Raw genomic sequence first — 13098 nt, 5'->3', positions numbered from 1 at the left:
TTAGCTACAGAAATGTTCCTCAGAAAAAAAAAACGTAATAATAATAATAATAAAACCAATAAAACATATAAAAACCTGCCACAATGTGATTATGGAAAAACAAATATGATCGCCTGAGTAAAGCACAGCAGTTCCCTGGTGGTCTAGTGGTTAGGATTCGGCGCTCTCACCGCCGCGGCCCGGGTTCGATTCCCGGTCAGGGAATGATTACTTTTAATGCCTTCACATTTACAGGTTCCTGAATTTCTTACATAAATTCATGTTTAATTCAGTGCTATATGTCGTATCTTTGAGAAATGTACAACTTAGGAGTAAAAATACCTTCTACATTTTTTCCCTCCAGTTAAACCTGCCTTGTTTTTCCAGTAACTCTAGTGACTCGAGGACGGATTTCACGCGCAGTACCAGAATCCAACCGATAGGGGGCGAGCGCGAGTCTGTTTGCCTTCCCAGTAGCCAAACATAAACCCAAGGATGAGGGTATTATTCCGGAATGGCGAACGCTCGAACACTGGGATAACACTCCATTTAAAGACATGCCGATCACACATCTCTTGGAAACAATGAGAGGATATCAACTTTAAACGTCCATACAGCAAGAGACTGACGCTAAAAGACGTGACCGCACAAGATTCAAGTCGTTACGGAACCCACAATGAATCTCGCTGGCCACAAAACGAGCGTGTGCAAATCGCCAAAATTCGGGGAATAATTGCACCTCATAACGAAAGCGATCCAATGCGTGTTTATCGGCATAAACAGTGCAGAAGATCGCGTCTGGATCGGGTTATTATTGCACAACAACGCGCGCGCTAGCGTTGTGAAGCACGCGCGTGAAGGCCTCGCGCACACTGGAAGCGAACTGGATCGAGCCGAGCAATAACGCAAGGATATCATATATGTTCGCGCATTGCACATCATTATAGTAGCTGTTTATTTGAGTGCATTGATGGTGCAGGGATTTGACTGTCACCACTGTGATCTTGCTGCTTATGAATTAGTTTAAAATGCACTTTATTTCTCTCCTATCACTGTGGGTTGTGTGGTTCTGATAAGCTTCACTTGCACTGCGTTGAGATCATGAGCTTCAAAGACCAGAATAACCTTGTTAAAAAAACACTGAGAGCCGAAGGACCAAGTGACTGTGAATCATAGTGACCCTTTAAACACTGTAGTCGAAGACACACAATAGCGGATTCTGCTCATCTGGGTTTGAAGACTGCATGGATGTGTGCAAAGTTGGTGAAATCTGTTAATGTTTTTTATTTTATTAATGTGACCCTAAAGTAGAAATATGATTCAGTCCTCAGGAATCTGTGTTCAGGACACCAACTGGAGGCTTCAGAGATAATACAGAAATGTGGCGTATTGATCCTGCATGTTCCCAGTTGTTTTGACACGAGTACTGGAGTTATTTCACAGGTTTTCGAGTTTGTTTATTAAACGGGACGATGCTGGTGAGGAGGACCACTGTGTTGAACTTTGACCCTTGACGTGACGAAAGGACTACATTCACCCTAAGGAGCGGAGATACAAGGAGAGGAAATACAACTAACACACACTAATGAAATGGTCTCAAACTGACATAAAATCACTACACAAACAATCGGACAGACCTCTGACGGTTTGCAGCCATGAGTGTCCGACAACCGACCTCCACGCTGGACAGGTGAGTTTATTATGTTTTTAACGACCTTTTGACCTATTGCGATTGTTTTATGTCAATGTGCTCATTGTTTTATTTCTGCTTTACAAGACAAAAACTAAAAGACGACTATACGATTGGAATAATACCGTTAGCATGTTTGATAGTAATATTTACGGTCCTGTAATCTGATTGGTCGAGCGGCGTTTCAAGAGCGCTAACATACAGTCAAGCGTATTCACCAAGAGTAGCATTATTTAATAGCATTATTATCTGTGAAAACTGACATTTTTATGTCACAAATGCACCCAGCAGTGTGGATATAGCATCACGTAAAAGTGTCAAATAAAACAATTAATGGTTACCAATAACATAATGTGTTAGTATTCAGCTGATCACGTGATCTCAACATGACGGCGCCCATTAAGCGACCCGTTTCTTGCAAAATAAACCTGATTTTCTCATGTAAGTGTACGTATTGAGTGGACCATTCATTTCTATTGATCTGAGAACATTCATTTAAGCATGACTAAGGAAAACATTTTTGGTAGACCAATGTTAACCCGAAAATAAAGCATTAGTAAATGTTGAATGTTGAAATTAACATTAACAAAGATTGATAAATGCTGTATAATTGCAGTTCATTATTAGTTCATGCTAACTAATGCTAAGTTAACTAATGAACCTTATTGTAAAGTGTTACAAGTATTTTAATCCAAAAATCTTACATAGTGTGCCTTTTAATATCAGGTTAGTTACACTGTGAACTAACCAGAAAAATGAACAGCTGGATTTTTTTTATTAACTTAGATTAACAAATACAGTAACAAATGTATTGCTTATGGCTAGTGCATGTTAGTTAATACATTAACTAATGAACCTTATTGCAAAGTGTTACCAAAATATCCAAAAAACACTAGAACAATGTTATATATTTTGTTGATTTGTGCACTTACATTATCCCAAATGTTTCTGAGAATGTTTAAATACAGAGAAATAAGCATTTTTAACCAGGACACGGGTCGTGTGTGTGCGTCGCCCATACCCGCGTTACCCTCAATTTCCGGTCTTATTTTGTAGAAACCATAGAAACACCAAAGATGCTTTAGTATGTTATGTGTTTTATGGTTTACAGTGAAAATACTGGCGAAATTCACAGGGTTTTTTTTGTGCGCTCTGAAGGTAACATTAAAGTTGCTGCTTCCTTCATATCTCCAGTGTAACAGTACAGGCTTTTCCATTCATCCAGTGTGTCTTAGTTTGCCTTGTTGCTATTTTTACCCTCAGTTACAAGCGTTGTGTTTGTTTACTGGTGAATGATGGAGTCACTCTGTGACAGACGTTTCGCTTCATACGATTATGACCACGTCCACACATTGTCTGTGTGTGTGTATATCAGTCTTTTCTGTGCTTATGTTTTGATGTGTGTCTGTGTCTTGTTCTCTGTCTCAAGCTCTTGATTTCTCTTTCCCATTCACGTGTTTTTCCTGTTCGTCCACTTCCTGTTTGTGTCATGTGACTGCAGGGCAGCCATTAAGAAACACACACACCTGCCCAGGTATGATGAACCAAAGTGAAACCGAACACATGCCATCTGTCAGTCATTAACCACAGATTTCCGGTGCCAGATGATATACGCGCTTGAGTAATGTTCACTATTTCACTGTCTCAAGACATGTTAATTGAGCCGTCAATCACACACACGCGACTCTTTCACTGTGTGCTTATTTAGGAGGAGTTTCATGGGCCGTAAACTCTAGCATTCACACGTCGTTCACTTTCTCACTCAGATTTGCTGTCCGTCTCATGTTGTGTACTTGCTCTTTCTTTGCGTTTCTCTCTTTCTCTTCTGTAACACCTTCATTTTCTCTTCCATGCGTCCTTTAAGTCCTTTTGCTGCTTGGTGAGTTTTCTGATTTTATTTTAATGTTCTGTTATAATTAGTGGCAGACCAGGATTAATATCCCTGTCAATGAATGACGCATGTTTTGTTTTTAAATGCTTGAATTTTTTATTTTTTTGTAAATATTTTTAGTTATTATACCCTTTTTTATATAATATATTCTCTCAAGACATCGATGTTTGCATTGCACATTGAAAACACAGTATCGGTTAACCACTGTTTGTAATGCCAGTACTGGTGTGAAACTCAGAAATATGTGCAAGGTCCTTTCACTTTTGGTTCGGTGTCATTAAAATCACCAACTTTCAGTTTTATTTTGCATTGTGCATCTATAACGTCCAATGAACTTCCTTCCCTGCTTCGGATGTCCTTGCTTTTGTCTAGTTCTCCCTGGAGCTCTAGTTATTCTTCCCCTCACGCTTGTATTAATTTTGGCATCTCATTGTTCCTCTGTTTTAGGTTGAGCAGTTTGACACTAGGAGACTCAGAGCGCAGGTCTCCTCCTGGCCAGCAGAGGGAGACACTGTCCGATCTCTCCTCGGACAACACAGGTAATGCTAGACAAACATATACATATGCAAAAGTCAGGAATAATTATATGACATGACTTTATTCATGAAAGTAATGACATTTGTTTCACAGGGACGGGTTTAGTCCAAAGATGTGTGGTTGTGCAGAGGGACAATCTGGGGTTTGGCTTCACCGTGTGTGGCGAGAGAATCAAACTAGTGCAAAATGTTCGGCCAGGTAACGCACACACTCACTTAAACTAACCTTTGAAAGTTTGCAGTAAGAATTGTATTATTTTTTTATTTTTTTAAATGCTTTTATTCAACAAGGATGCATTAACCTATTATGCTGTGTTAAAGGTAAAGGTCAAAAAAACACTTCTCTTAATATACATCGGTACATCAAACAGTTTGTTTGAACTGTTCTACTCTGCTCTGATTGGTCAGATGACCCAGTCTGTTGTGATTGGTCTACTCTGCTCTGATTGGTCAGATGACCCAGTCTGTTGTGATTGGTCTACTCTGCTCTGATTGGTCAGATGACCCAGTCTGTTGTGATTGGTCTGCTCTGCTCTGATTGGTCAGATGACCCAGTCTGTTGTGATTGGTCTACTCTGCTCTGATTGGTCAGATGACCCAGTCTGTTGTGATTGGTCTACTCTGCTCTGATTGGTCAGATGACCCAGTCTGTTGTGATTGGTCTACTCTGCTCTGATTGGTCAGATGACCCAGTCTGTTGTGATTGGTCTACTCTGCTCTGATTGATCAGATGACCCAGTCTGTTGTGATTGGTCTACTCTGCTCTGATTGGTCAGATGGCCCAGTCTGTTGTGATTGGTCTACTCTGCTCTGATTGGTCAGATGACCCAGTCTGTTGTGATTGGTCTACTCTGCTCTGATTGGTCAGATGACCCAGTCTGTTGTGATTGGTCTACTCTGCTCTGATTGGTCAGATGACCCAGTCTGTTGTGATTGGTCTGCTCTGCTCTGATTGGTCAGATGACCCAGTCTGTTGTGATTGGTCTACTCTGCTCTGATTGGTCAGATGGCTCAGTGTGTTGTGATTGGTATACTCTGCTCTGATTGGTCAGAAGACCCAGTCTGTTGTGATTGGTCTACTCTGCTCTGATTGGTCAGATGACCCAGTCTGTTGTGATTGGTCTACTCTGCTGTGATTGGTCAGATGACCCAGTCTGTTGTGATTGGTCTACTCTGCTCTGATTGGTCAGATGACCCAGTCTGTTGTGATTGGTCTACTCTGCTCTGATTGGTCAGATGGCTCAATGTGTTGTGATTGGTATACTCTGCTCTGATTGGTCAGAAGACCCAGTCTGTTGTGATTGGTCTACTCTGCTGTGATTGGTCAGATGACCCAGTCTCTTGTGATTGGTCTACTCTGCTCTGATTGGTCAGATGAACCAGTCTGTTGTGATTGGTCTACTCTGCTCTGATTGGTCAGATGACCCAGTCTGTTGTGATTGGTCTACTCTGCTCTGATTGGTCAGATGACCCAGTCTGTTGTGATTGGTCTACTCTGCTCTGATTGGTCAGATGGCTCAGTGTGTTGTGATTGGTATACTCTGCTCTGATTGGTCAGAAGACCCAGTCTGTTGTGATTGGTCTACTCTGCTCTGATTGGTCAGATGACCCAGTCTGTTGTGATTGGTCTACTCTGCTGTGATTGGTCAGATGACCCAGTCTGTTGTGATTGGTCTACTCTGCTCTGATTGGTCAGATGACCCAGTCTGTTGTGATTGGTCTACTCTGCTCTGATTGGTCAGATGACCCAGTCTGTTGTGATTGGTCTACTCTGCTGTGATTGGTCAGATGACCCAGTCTGTTGTGATTGGTCTACTCTGCTGTGATTGGTCAGATGACCCAGTCTGTTGTGATTGGTCTACTCTGCTCTGATTGGTCAGATGAACCAGTCTGTTGTGATTGGTCTACTCTGCTCTGATTGGTCAGATGACCCAGTCTGTTGTGATTGGTCTACTCTGCTCTGATTGGTCAGATGACCCAGTCTGTTGTGATTGGTCTACTCTGCTCTGATTGGTCAGATGGAGTAATGATGCTGAAAATTCAGCTTTGATCACAGGAATTCATTACATTTTAAAATACATTACACAAGATAAGTTAAATTAAATTATAATATTATCTCACTGTTTTTACTGTATTTTTTCCCCCAAATAATTTCAGCCTTGGTGAGCACAAGACACAAGTCAAATCTCACTGACCTCAAACTTTTGAACAGTAATGTATGTTGATCCACCCAGTCAGATAATGACAGTCAAACCTGCTTCCTTTGGCCTCTCAGGTGGAGCAGCGGTCAAAGCAGGAGTTCAGGAAGGAGACCGGATCATTAAGGTATTCCAGCTACAGCACGCTTTGACATTGTGAATCATTAGTGATACTAATTTAATTAATAACTAACTTCATATTTGTCCTTTCTGTTTGCTTTTCAGGTCAATGGTTCGGTGGTTTCGTCCATGTCTCATCAGGAAGTAGTAAAGATGATCAAATGTGAGTCTCGTGGTCGATCATCTTGTTTTTGAAGGTTTCAAGCGTTTCGTGTCTGATGTGTGTTCTCTTCTTCTGATAGCTGGGACGTATGTGGCGTTGACTCTTCAGGGCCCGCCTCCTTTAGTCGGGTCTGTCCCGCTTCAGCCCCTCCCCACTGACCTCTTGCCCAATCACAGGACAGCACTGGGTGGGGAAGCCCCGCCTCCTCCTCTAACTCCTCCCACAGGAAGTAGTACCCCAACTCAGAGAATCACAGGACCCAAACCATTACAGGTGCATCATGGCTTTAAGACTTTTGAAGGCTAGAATAAATAGACGTAGATGTGGAATAATCTAACGGGTGTGTTTCCCGAAAGCATCGTTAGCAAACTGTGGTTATCGTTATCAGCAGTTAAACGAGTCGGTGTTTTCCGAAACCATCGTTCTAACGAACATTCGCAAACAGCATCGCAGAGTTGTGTGTTTGGAGCGACAGATCTCGACCTGTGGTTAGAAGCAGAGTTTCTAGTTTGCAAGACATGTGGACTCAATAACTCCTGATCTTGAGCAAAAAAAGCAATCTGGGTCTTTAATTAAGAATACATACAAATGTCATTTACGTCTTTTATTTTGTCGAGATTTAAAGTGTAGTTTTTGAAGTGCGCATGTGTGAACGTGCTCTAGTGTGTAAGAACGAGTCTATGACTGAATCTGGAAATAAGGCAAAATAACTGAGAATGAGAATTTTTTTAGAAATATTCCTCAGATGCCATGACTGTAATATAGCAAAACATCTAGCGTTAATTTGATCTCAAACAGATTCATTAACAGTAGTTACTACTCCAACACCTGTGTGACATCATTAACCAACGTGGTTGAACGACCAATTTACGACAATATGGTTTCGGGAAACAGTCGTGACTATGATTTCTTCAATGATGCACTATACTATGGCAGTGAAGCAGCGAGTTACGGCGCTGTACGGCAAACACACCCCTGAATAGCAGAAATAATAGATATAAAAATGGAATTTTGCACATTTTGGATGAATAAATCAAAAGTGTCTCTGAAGAAGATTAAAATGTAAATAGACAAGTCTGCATGTTCTGCGTGTCTCTCTCTGAATAGAGATCGTCACTTTAATGTTGTTCTCCGTCATTCTCAGGACCCCGAGGTGAAGAAACACGCCACAGAAATCCTCAGGAAGATGTTGGAGCAGGAGGAGGCAGAGCTACAGGTATGAGTTCAGTGTTCCTCTAGTGTGTGTGTGTGTGTGTGTGTGTGTGTGTGTGTGTGTGTGTTATGCCATGTCAAATTTAAACCCATCATTAACGAGATTCGCTGTGCAGAACCTCCTGGAGGAACAGTCTCGAAACCCCTCCCCTTCTCTAGAGGAGCGAATAGAAAGTGCCAAACGAAGAGCCAATCAAGTCAGAGTGAAGATCCAGCAGGATGTGGTGAGATTTGTTCATTACTCTTTTATCATTATTCTATCGTTTCTCTTCTATCATTATTCTATCGTTTCTCTTCTATCGTTACTCTTCTATCATTATTCTATCGTTTCTCTTCTATCCTTACTCTTCTATCGTTACTCTTCTATCAAGCAAATCTGATAGCTTTCAATTACACTGTAATGTTGAATGTCTATAATTAATGTTTAAAATGTAGGAGAAAAAATCATTTTCATGAGACATCAGTAGCTGTATTAGTGTCAGTGATGCTGACTATTCATAAAAATATGCCATTAAACAAGTATTTAAAATATACTGTCTTTATGTTGTGTTTACATTATAAAATATATAAAAAAACTGAAATGTAAGTGTTTTTAATCGCGATTAATCACAGAAAATGTTTTAATCGATTGACAGCACTACTCAAAATATTAGAATATGTCCTATGATCAATAAAAAAAGCATTTATAATACAGTAATGTTAATTTATGCTCTTAATACTTGGTTGAGGCTCCTTTAGCACGAATTACTGGATCTTCTCTCTTCCAGGATGGAAGCTACAGCTCATTAATATTAGAATATGTCCTAATATCAATTCAAAATAAATTATTTACAACACAGAAATGTTCATTTATGCACTTAAGACTTGATCCGGGGTCATTTAGCACGAATCACTGCATTAATGCGGCGATCTTCTCTTCCAGGATGGCACTCGATCTGACGCTGTTGCTAACTATCTCACAGCGGGAGAAGGTCAGAGTTCAGCATGTTAATATTGAAGAGCTCATATGATTCGTTCTCGTTATTAACGTCGTCTTTCCTGTTTTCGAGCAGGTCGGTTATCGATAGACTCCAGTGAAGGAGACGTCGAGGTGAGTTTCATTCGCTTCTTTCATTATCCTCAGAAGCAAACGTCCCCTATCCTTCGATCCTTGGATCCGCCCAACCGTTTGTTTCCCGTTCCCCTGTTCCCCTGTTTAGGCGAGTGAGAGTCCCTTCTCTTCCCCCTCCACCTTCCTCAGGAACCCCCTGCTCCGCCGGCAGGGGTCCGACACACACCCCTCCGACCCGGTGAGACACACACTTGTTTCCCGTAGAGCGATTGGTGTCGAGTCTTGAGTCTGAACATCTTGTGTCTGTTCAGGGAGGAAAGACGCAGATCATTGGACCAGAGGAAGAAGAAGAGGAGGATGATGGGTATTCGATCAATGAGGTGAGAGAGTCGACACTGGTGAACGTCTTACTGCATACTTCACGGGGTTTCTCAAATTGGGGTTCGTGAGTTGATGAAAAGGAAGTTATTAAGGCGAGAATCATTGTTTTTTTTTCATGCACTGCTCAATTTTGAGATTTGCTTTTCATAACATGTCACTTCTAGGGTTGGGAATCGAAAATCGATTCCAATTCTGGAATCGAATACTTGAGGTCAGGAATCGGATACTTGTTATACAATTAAAATGTTAATTCCTCTTATCAATTCCTTTGTGAGCATTTCAATGACTTTAAACGACTCATTCGCAGTTTTCTGTGTACGTGTGTATCAGTATATTGGATCCGTGCAGCTCTTAAAGTGACAGCAGCCTCATATTCCTGCTGCCGTCTCTATTATAACACTAATCAAACGACAACAGACATTTCATTCAAAAATTCACTCGTTCTTGACTGAATATCTTTTGTAACTATGTAATGGATATTTTATTTATAAAGTACAGTGCTATTTTACAGTTGATTTACAGTTTCTGAACCTGAAAATCTTAAAACACGGTTTATTTCAATCGTATCTTTGTTCAGTTGCATCTATTTTTTGCTATTGCTAATTTTTTGGGGTTCTTTTTTAATTACTGAGTGTTTACTTGTCTGTAATAAAGTTGAAATTTATATTAGTTAGGCTAGTAGTTTTTCTATAGTATTTTTAAACCACAGGCAAAGTGTTCTTTAGCCTGTTGATTTTTGTTCAGGATATTCTGCTATTTCTTAATTGAAATAAAGCTGAAATAAGTTAAATATTATATATAAAAAATTTAAGGATGAGAAATGTTGCTAATTTGAAGTGCTAAAATGACCAAAATTAAAATAAAAAATGTATATAAAAACAATAAACTAATAAAAGCATGTAACAAAATTACTAAAACGTTAAGAAACTTAAAACAAACTTAAAACATAAATGAAAGCCAGTATAATAATAAACTTTATTTTCTCTAGCGCCTTTAGAAGTTAAATCTCAAAGCGCTTCACAAAATAAGAAAAAATAAGACAAATACAACAATATAAAAGAAAAGCATTCATAAAAGAGAAGTACATTCAAAGTATACAATTCAAATATAAAATGTAATAAATTGTCATCACTTCAAATTAGCAACATTTCTCATTTAAGTGTTTAAAGTTAAAACAATTTTTTTATTTATTAAAGCTTTATTTCAATTAATTAGCAGGTTTTTTTTTAACTAGTTTTAGTTTTTAAAATTACATCTTATAATACAATCAAAAGTTAAAACTGTTTTGCCACACTGGGATTGTAATTCACATGTTTCCAGTGAGATTAATCTCAAACTCTCTCCCATTGTAAGATGGACGGGCCGTTTCAGGACATCGAGCTGCTGAAGAGTCGTCCGGCACACATGACGGTGTTCATGAGATACGTGTTCGGTCAACTCCTGGACCCCAACCCACTGGTCAGTGCTGCTTCAGGAGCTTTACATGAGCCGTATGAATAAACCATCAGTCCTCACGTGTGTGTGTGTGTGTGTGTGTGTGTGTGTGTGTGTGTAGCTGTTCTACCTGTGTGTGGAGGCGTACCTGGGCTCCAGCCCGAAAGACGCGCGTTCTCTCGCCCCTCAGATCTGCTCACACTTCCTGGACCACGACGCCGTGAGTGTCTGGTCACACACATGATCCAGCCAACTCAGATGCTTATCTGATTATTAACTGTCCATTTCTGATGCTTTTTCACAGCCTCTGAAGATTAAAGTCCGTGAGGAGATTCTGACTGATATAGGTGAGATTCAGTGCTGTTTTCAGAAGGGATGAGTCACGATTTTCCAATATTCGATTAGTTGATTTAATTATAGAATATTGAATTGGTTGTGCGATTATTATCTAAAAAAAAAAAACCCCATGTTTTGGTGCTGATGCGGTTCATGTAACCAGAGGGTGACGCTGCCAATAAGCTGTCACAAAGAACCGGCAAAAGTAATGATTATGAATATGTCAAATATAGCAAGGACACATTTTAATTGTTTATTAATAAACTAGTGTTTTCTGTGTCAGTGTCGGCTGCAAAGATGAAGTTGACAATGCTGACTCGCCATCTATAGAGAGAAATGCACATTTCATACGGCTTACATAAGCAGAGAGTTGCCCACTTCTTTTCGCTTGAATTGTTATGTTTAAAAGTAGACATTTCAAGCTTTCTTTATATATATTTCTCATGCCTGTGAAGTAGCCTATACGCTGAGTTTCGGTTCATTTATGAGACGCGCTCCAGTTCACGAGCAATGCAAGTGATCACGCGGGTGCCTCCACGTCCTGATTATATTCTGCTGTATGCTTCTTATTTATTAAATCCAGGCAATTGGTTGATAAAACACTGATTAAAATTAACATACAATTCATACAAAATGAAAATTCGCTTTAAAGAAAGGTTTTCTACAAAACAAAACTTAATGAAATGGTCAAAATCATGCCTGACCCACTCCATGTGTCTCCCGATATACTGCGCATCTAATGATCCTATCTTACTCATGCTGTTCACTTCTCACATAATCAACATAGATGAAATTAAAAAATATTATTTAAACATGAAAATAAATGCGTTTTCTTTAATGACTACAACCCGTATAGACAGTACAGAGACATGTAATGTCTGAGTGGGATTTGAGCGAACGCCGTTTTACCGGTGAGCAAAAAAAAAAAATCTAATATTATTTTTGCTTGAAATGCCCATCCCTAGTTTTCCGAGCTCTTGAACAGAAAGCGATGGCAGTGATGATGATGATGATGGAGGTGTGTGTGTGTGTGTGTGTGTAGAGAATCGTCTCCACGCGCAGGAGGACATCCGAGGGCCGCTCTCTGAGCTCCAGCAGCAGGTGCTTCCAGACATCCAGGACCAGCTTCAGGACTACAGGTGTGTGTGTGTGTGGGACTTTCACATCCAGTTTCACTTTATTTCGCCAGTCTGGAAGGCGTGCTGTCTAACACTAACCAATCAGACCTCAGGAACCGCCCCAAACGCCGCAATAACCAATCAGACCTCAGGAACCGCCCCAAACGCTGCAATAACCAATCAGACCTCAGGAACCGCCCCAAACACTGCAATAACCAATCAGGGGTGTGTTTCCCGTACAGCGCCGTAACTCGCTGCTTCACTGCCATAGTATAGTGCATCATTGAAGAAATCAACTAGCTAGTCATGGCTGTTTCCCGAAACCACATTGTCGTAAATTGGTCGTTCAACCACGTTGGTTAATGATGTCACGCAGGTGTTGGAGTAATAACTTCTTTTAATGAATCTGTTTGAGATCTAATTAACGCTAGATGTTTTGCTATATTACAGACATGAGGACTATTTCTCATTTTTCTCAGTTATTTTGCTTTATTTCCAGATTCAGTCATCGGCTCGTTCTTACACACTAAAGCTCGTTCACACACGCGCACTCTTCAAAAACTACACTTTAAATCTCTTGACAGACTAAAAGACGTAAATGACATTTGTATGTATTCTTAATTAAAGACACAGATTGCACTGAATGTCAGATTGCTTATTTTGCTCAAGATCAGGAGTTATTGAGTCCACATGTCATGCAAACTAGAGACTCTTCTTCTAACCACAGGTCGAGATCTGTCGCTCCAAACACACAACTCTGCGATGCTGTTTGCGAATGATCGTTCGCTGAACTGCTGACAACGACAGAACTTGCGACCATAGTTTGCTAACGATGCTTTTGGGAAACACACCCCAAAAATGAAGAGAAATAGATATTTTTTTAAAGTAAGGGCGGTCATCGTTTTCATGATCGATCGTTGCTGTCACAAACAAGTACTCGATCACTCCTGCCTATCCCTAAATCAGTTCTCTTTCACAGTGTTGTTGGT

At 40.2% G+C, this 13098-nt stretch overlaps 1 protein-coding gene across 3 annotated transcripts in view; it reads left to right on the top strand.

The window, feature by feature from the left end:
- The first annotated feature begins 488 nt into the window (after positions 1-488).
- Positions 489-13098, top strand: part of arhgef11 (Rho guanine nucleotide exchange factor (GEF) 11) — a 36367-nt gene continuing 23757 nt past the window's right edge. The window contains exons 1-16 of one of the 3 annotated variants that reach the window (XM_081359724.1): positions 489-1669; positions 4008-4099; positions 4191-4295; positions 6372-6421; positions 6520-6577; positions 6657-6850; positions 7722-7793; positions 7906-8013; positions 8712-8760; positions 8842-8879; positions 8989-9078; positions 9152-9220; positions 10575-10679; positions 10777-10875; positions 10960-11002; positions 12034-12130. In XM_081359724.1, the coding sequence (XP_081215850.1) occupies positions 1635-1669; positions 4008-4099; positions 4191-4295; positions 6372-6421; positions 6520-6577; positions 6657-6850; positions 7722-7793; positions 7906-8013; positions 8712-8760; positions 8842-8879; positions 8989-9078; positions 9152-9220; positions 10575-10679; positions 10777-10875; positions 10960-11002; positions 12034-12130 (1304 nt within the window). In that variant the 5' untranslated portion in view covers positions 489-1634. The remainder of the gene's footprint in view (positions 1670-4007; positions 4100-4190; positions 4296-6371; positions 6422-6519; positions 6578-6656; positions 6851-7721; positions 7794-7905; positions 8014-8711; positions 8761-8841; positions 8880-8988; positions 9079-9151; positions 9221-10574; positions 10680-10776; positions 10876-10959; positions 11003-12033; positions 12131-13098) is intronic. The other 2 variants (XM_081359723.1, XM_081359725.1) reach the window with 2 other exon arrangements.

This window comes from Scardinius erythrophthalmus (genome assembly GCF_964197995.2).
Source record: "Scardinius erythrophthalmus genome assembly, chromosome: 2".
In the NCBI taxonomy this organism is placed as follows: Eukaryota; Metazoa; Chordata; class Actinopteri; order Cypriniformes; family Leuciscidae; genus Scardinius; species Scardinius erythrophthalmus.
This window is presented reverse-complemented; position numbering and strand designations above follow the sequence as displayed.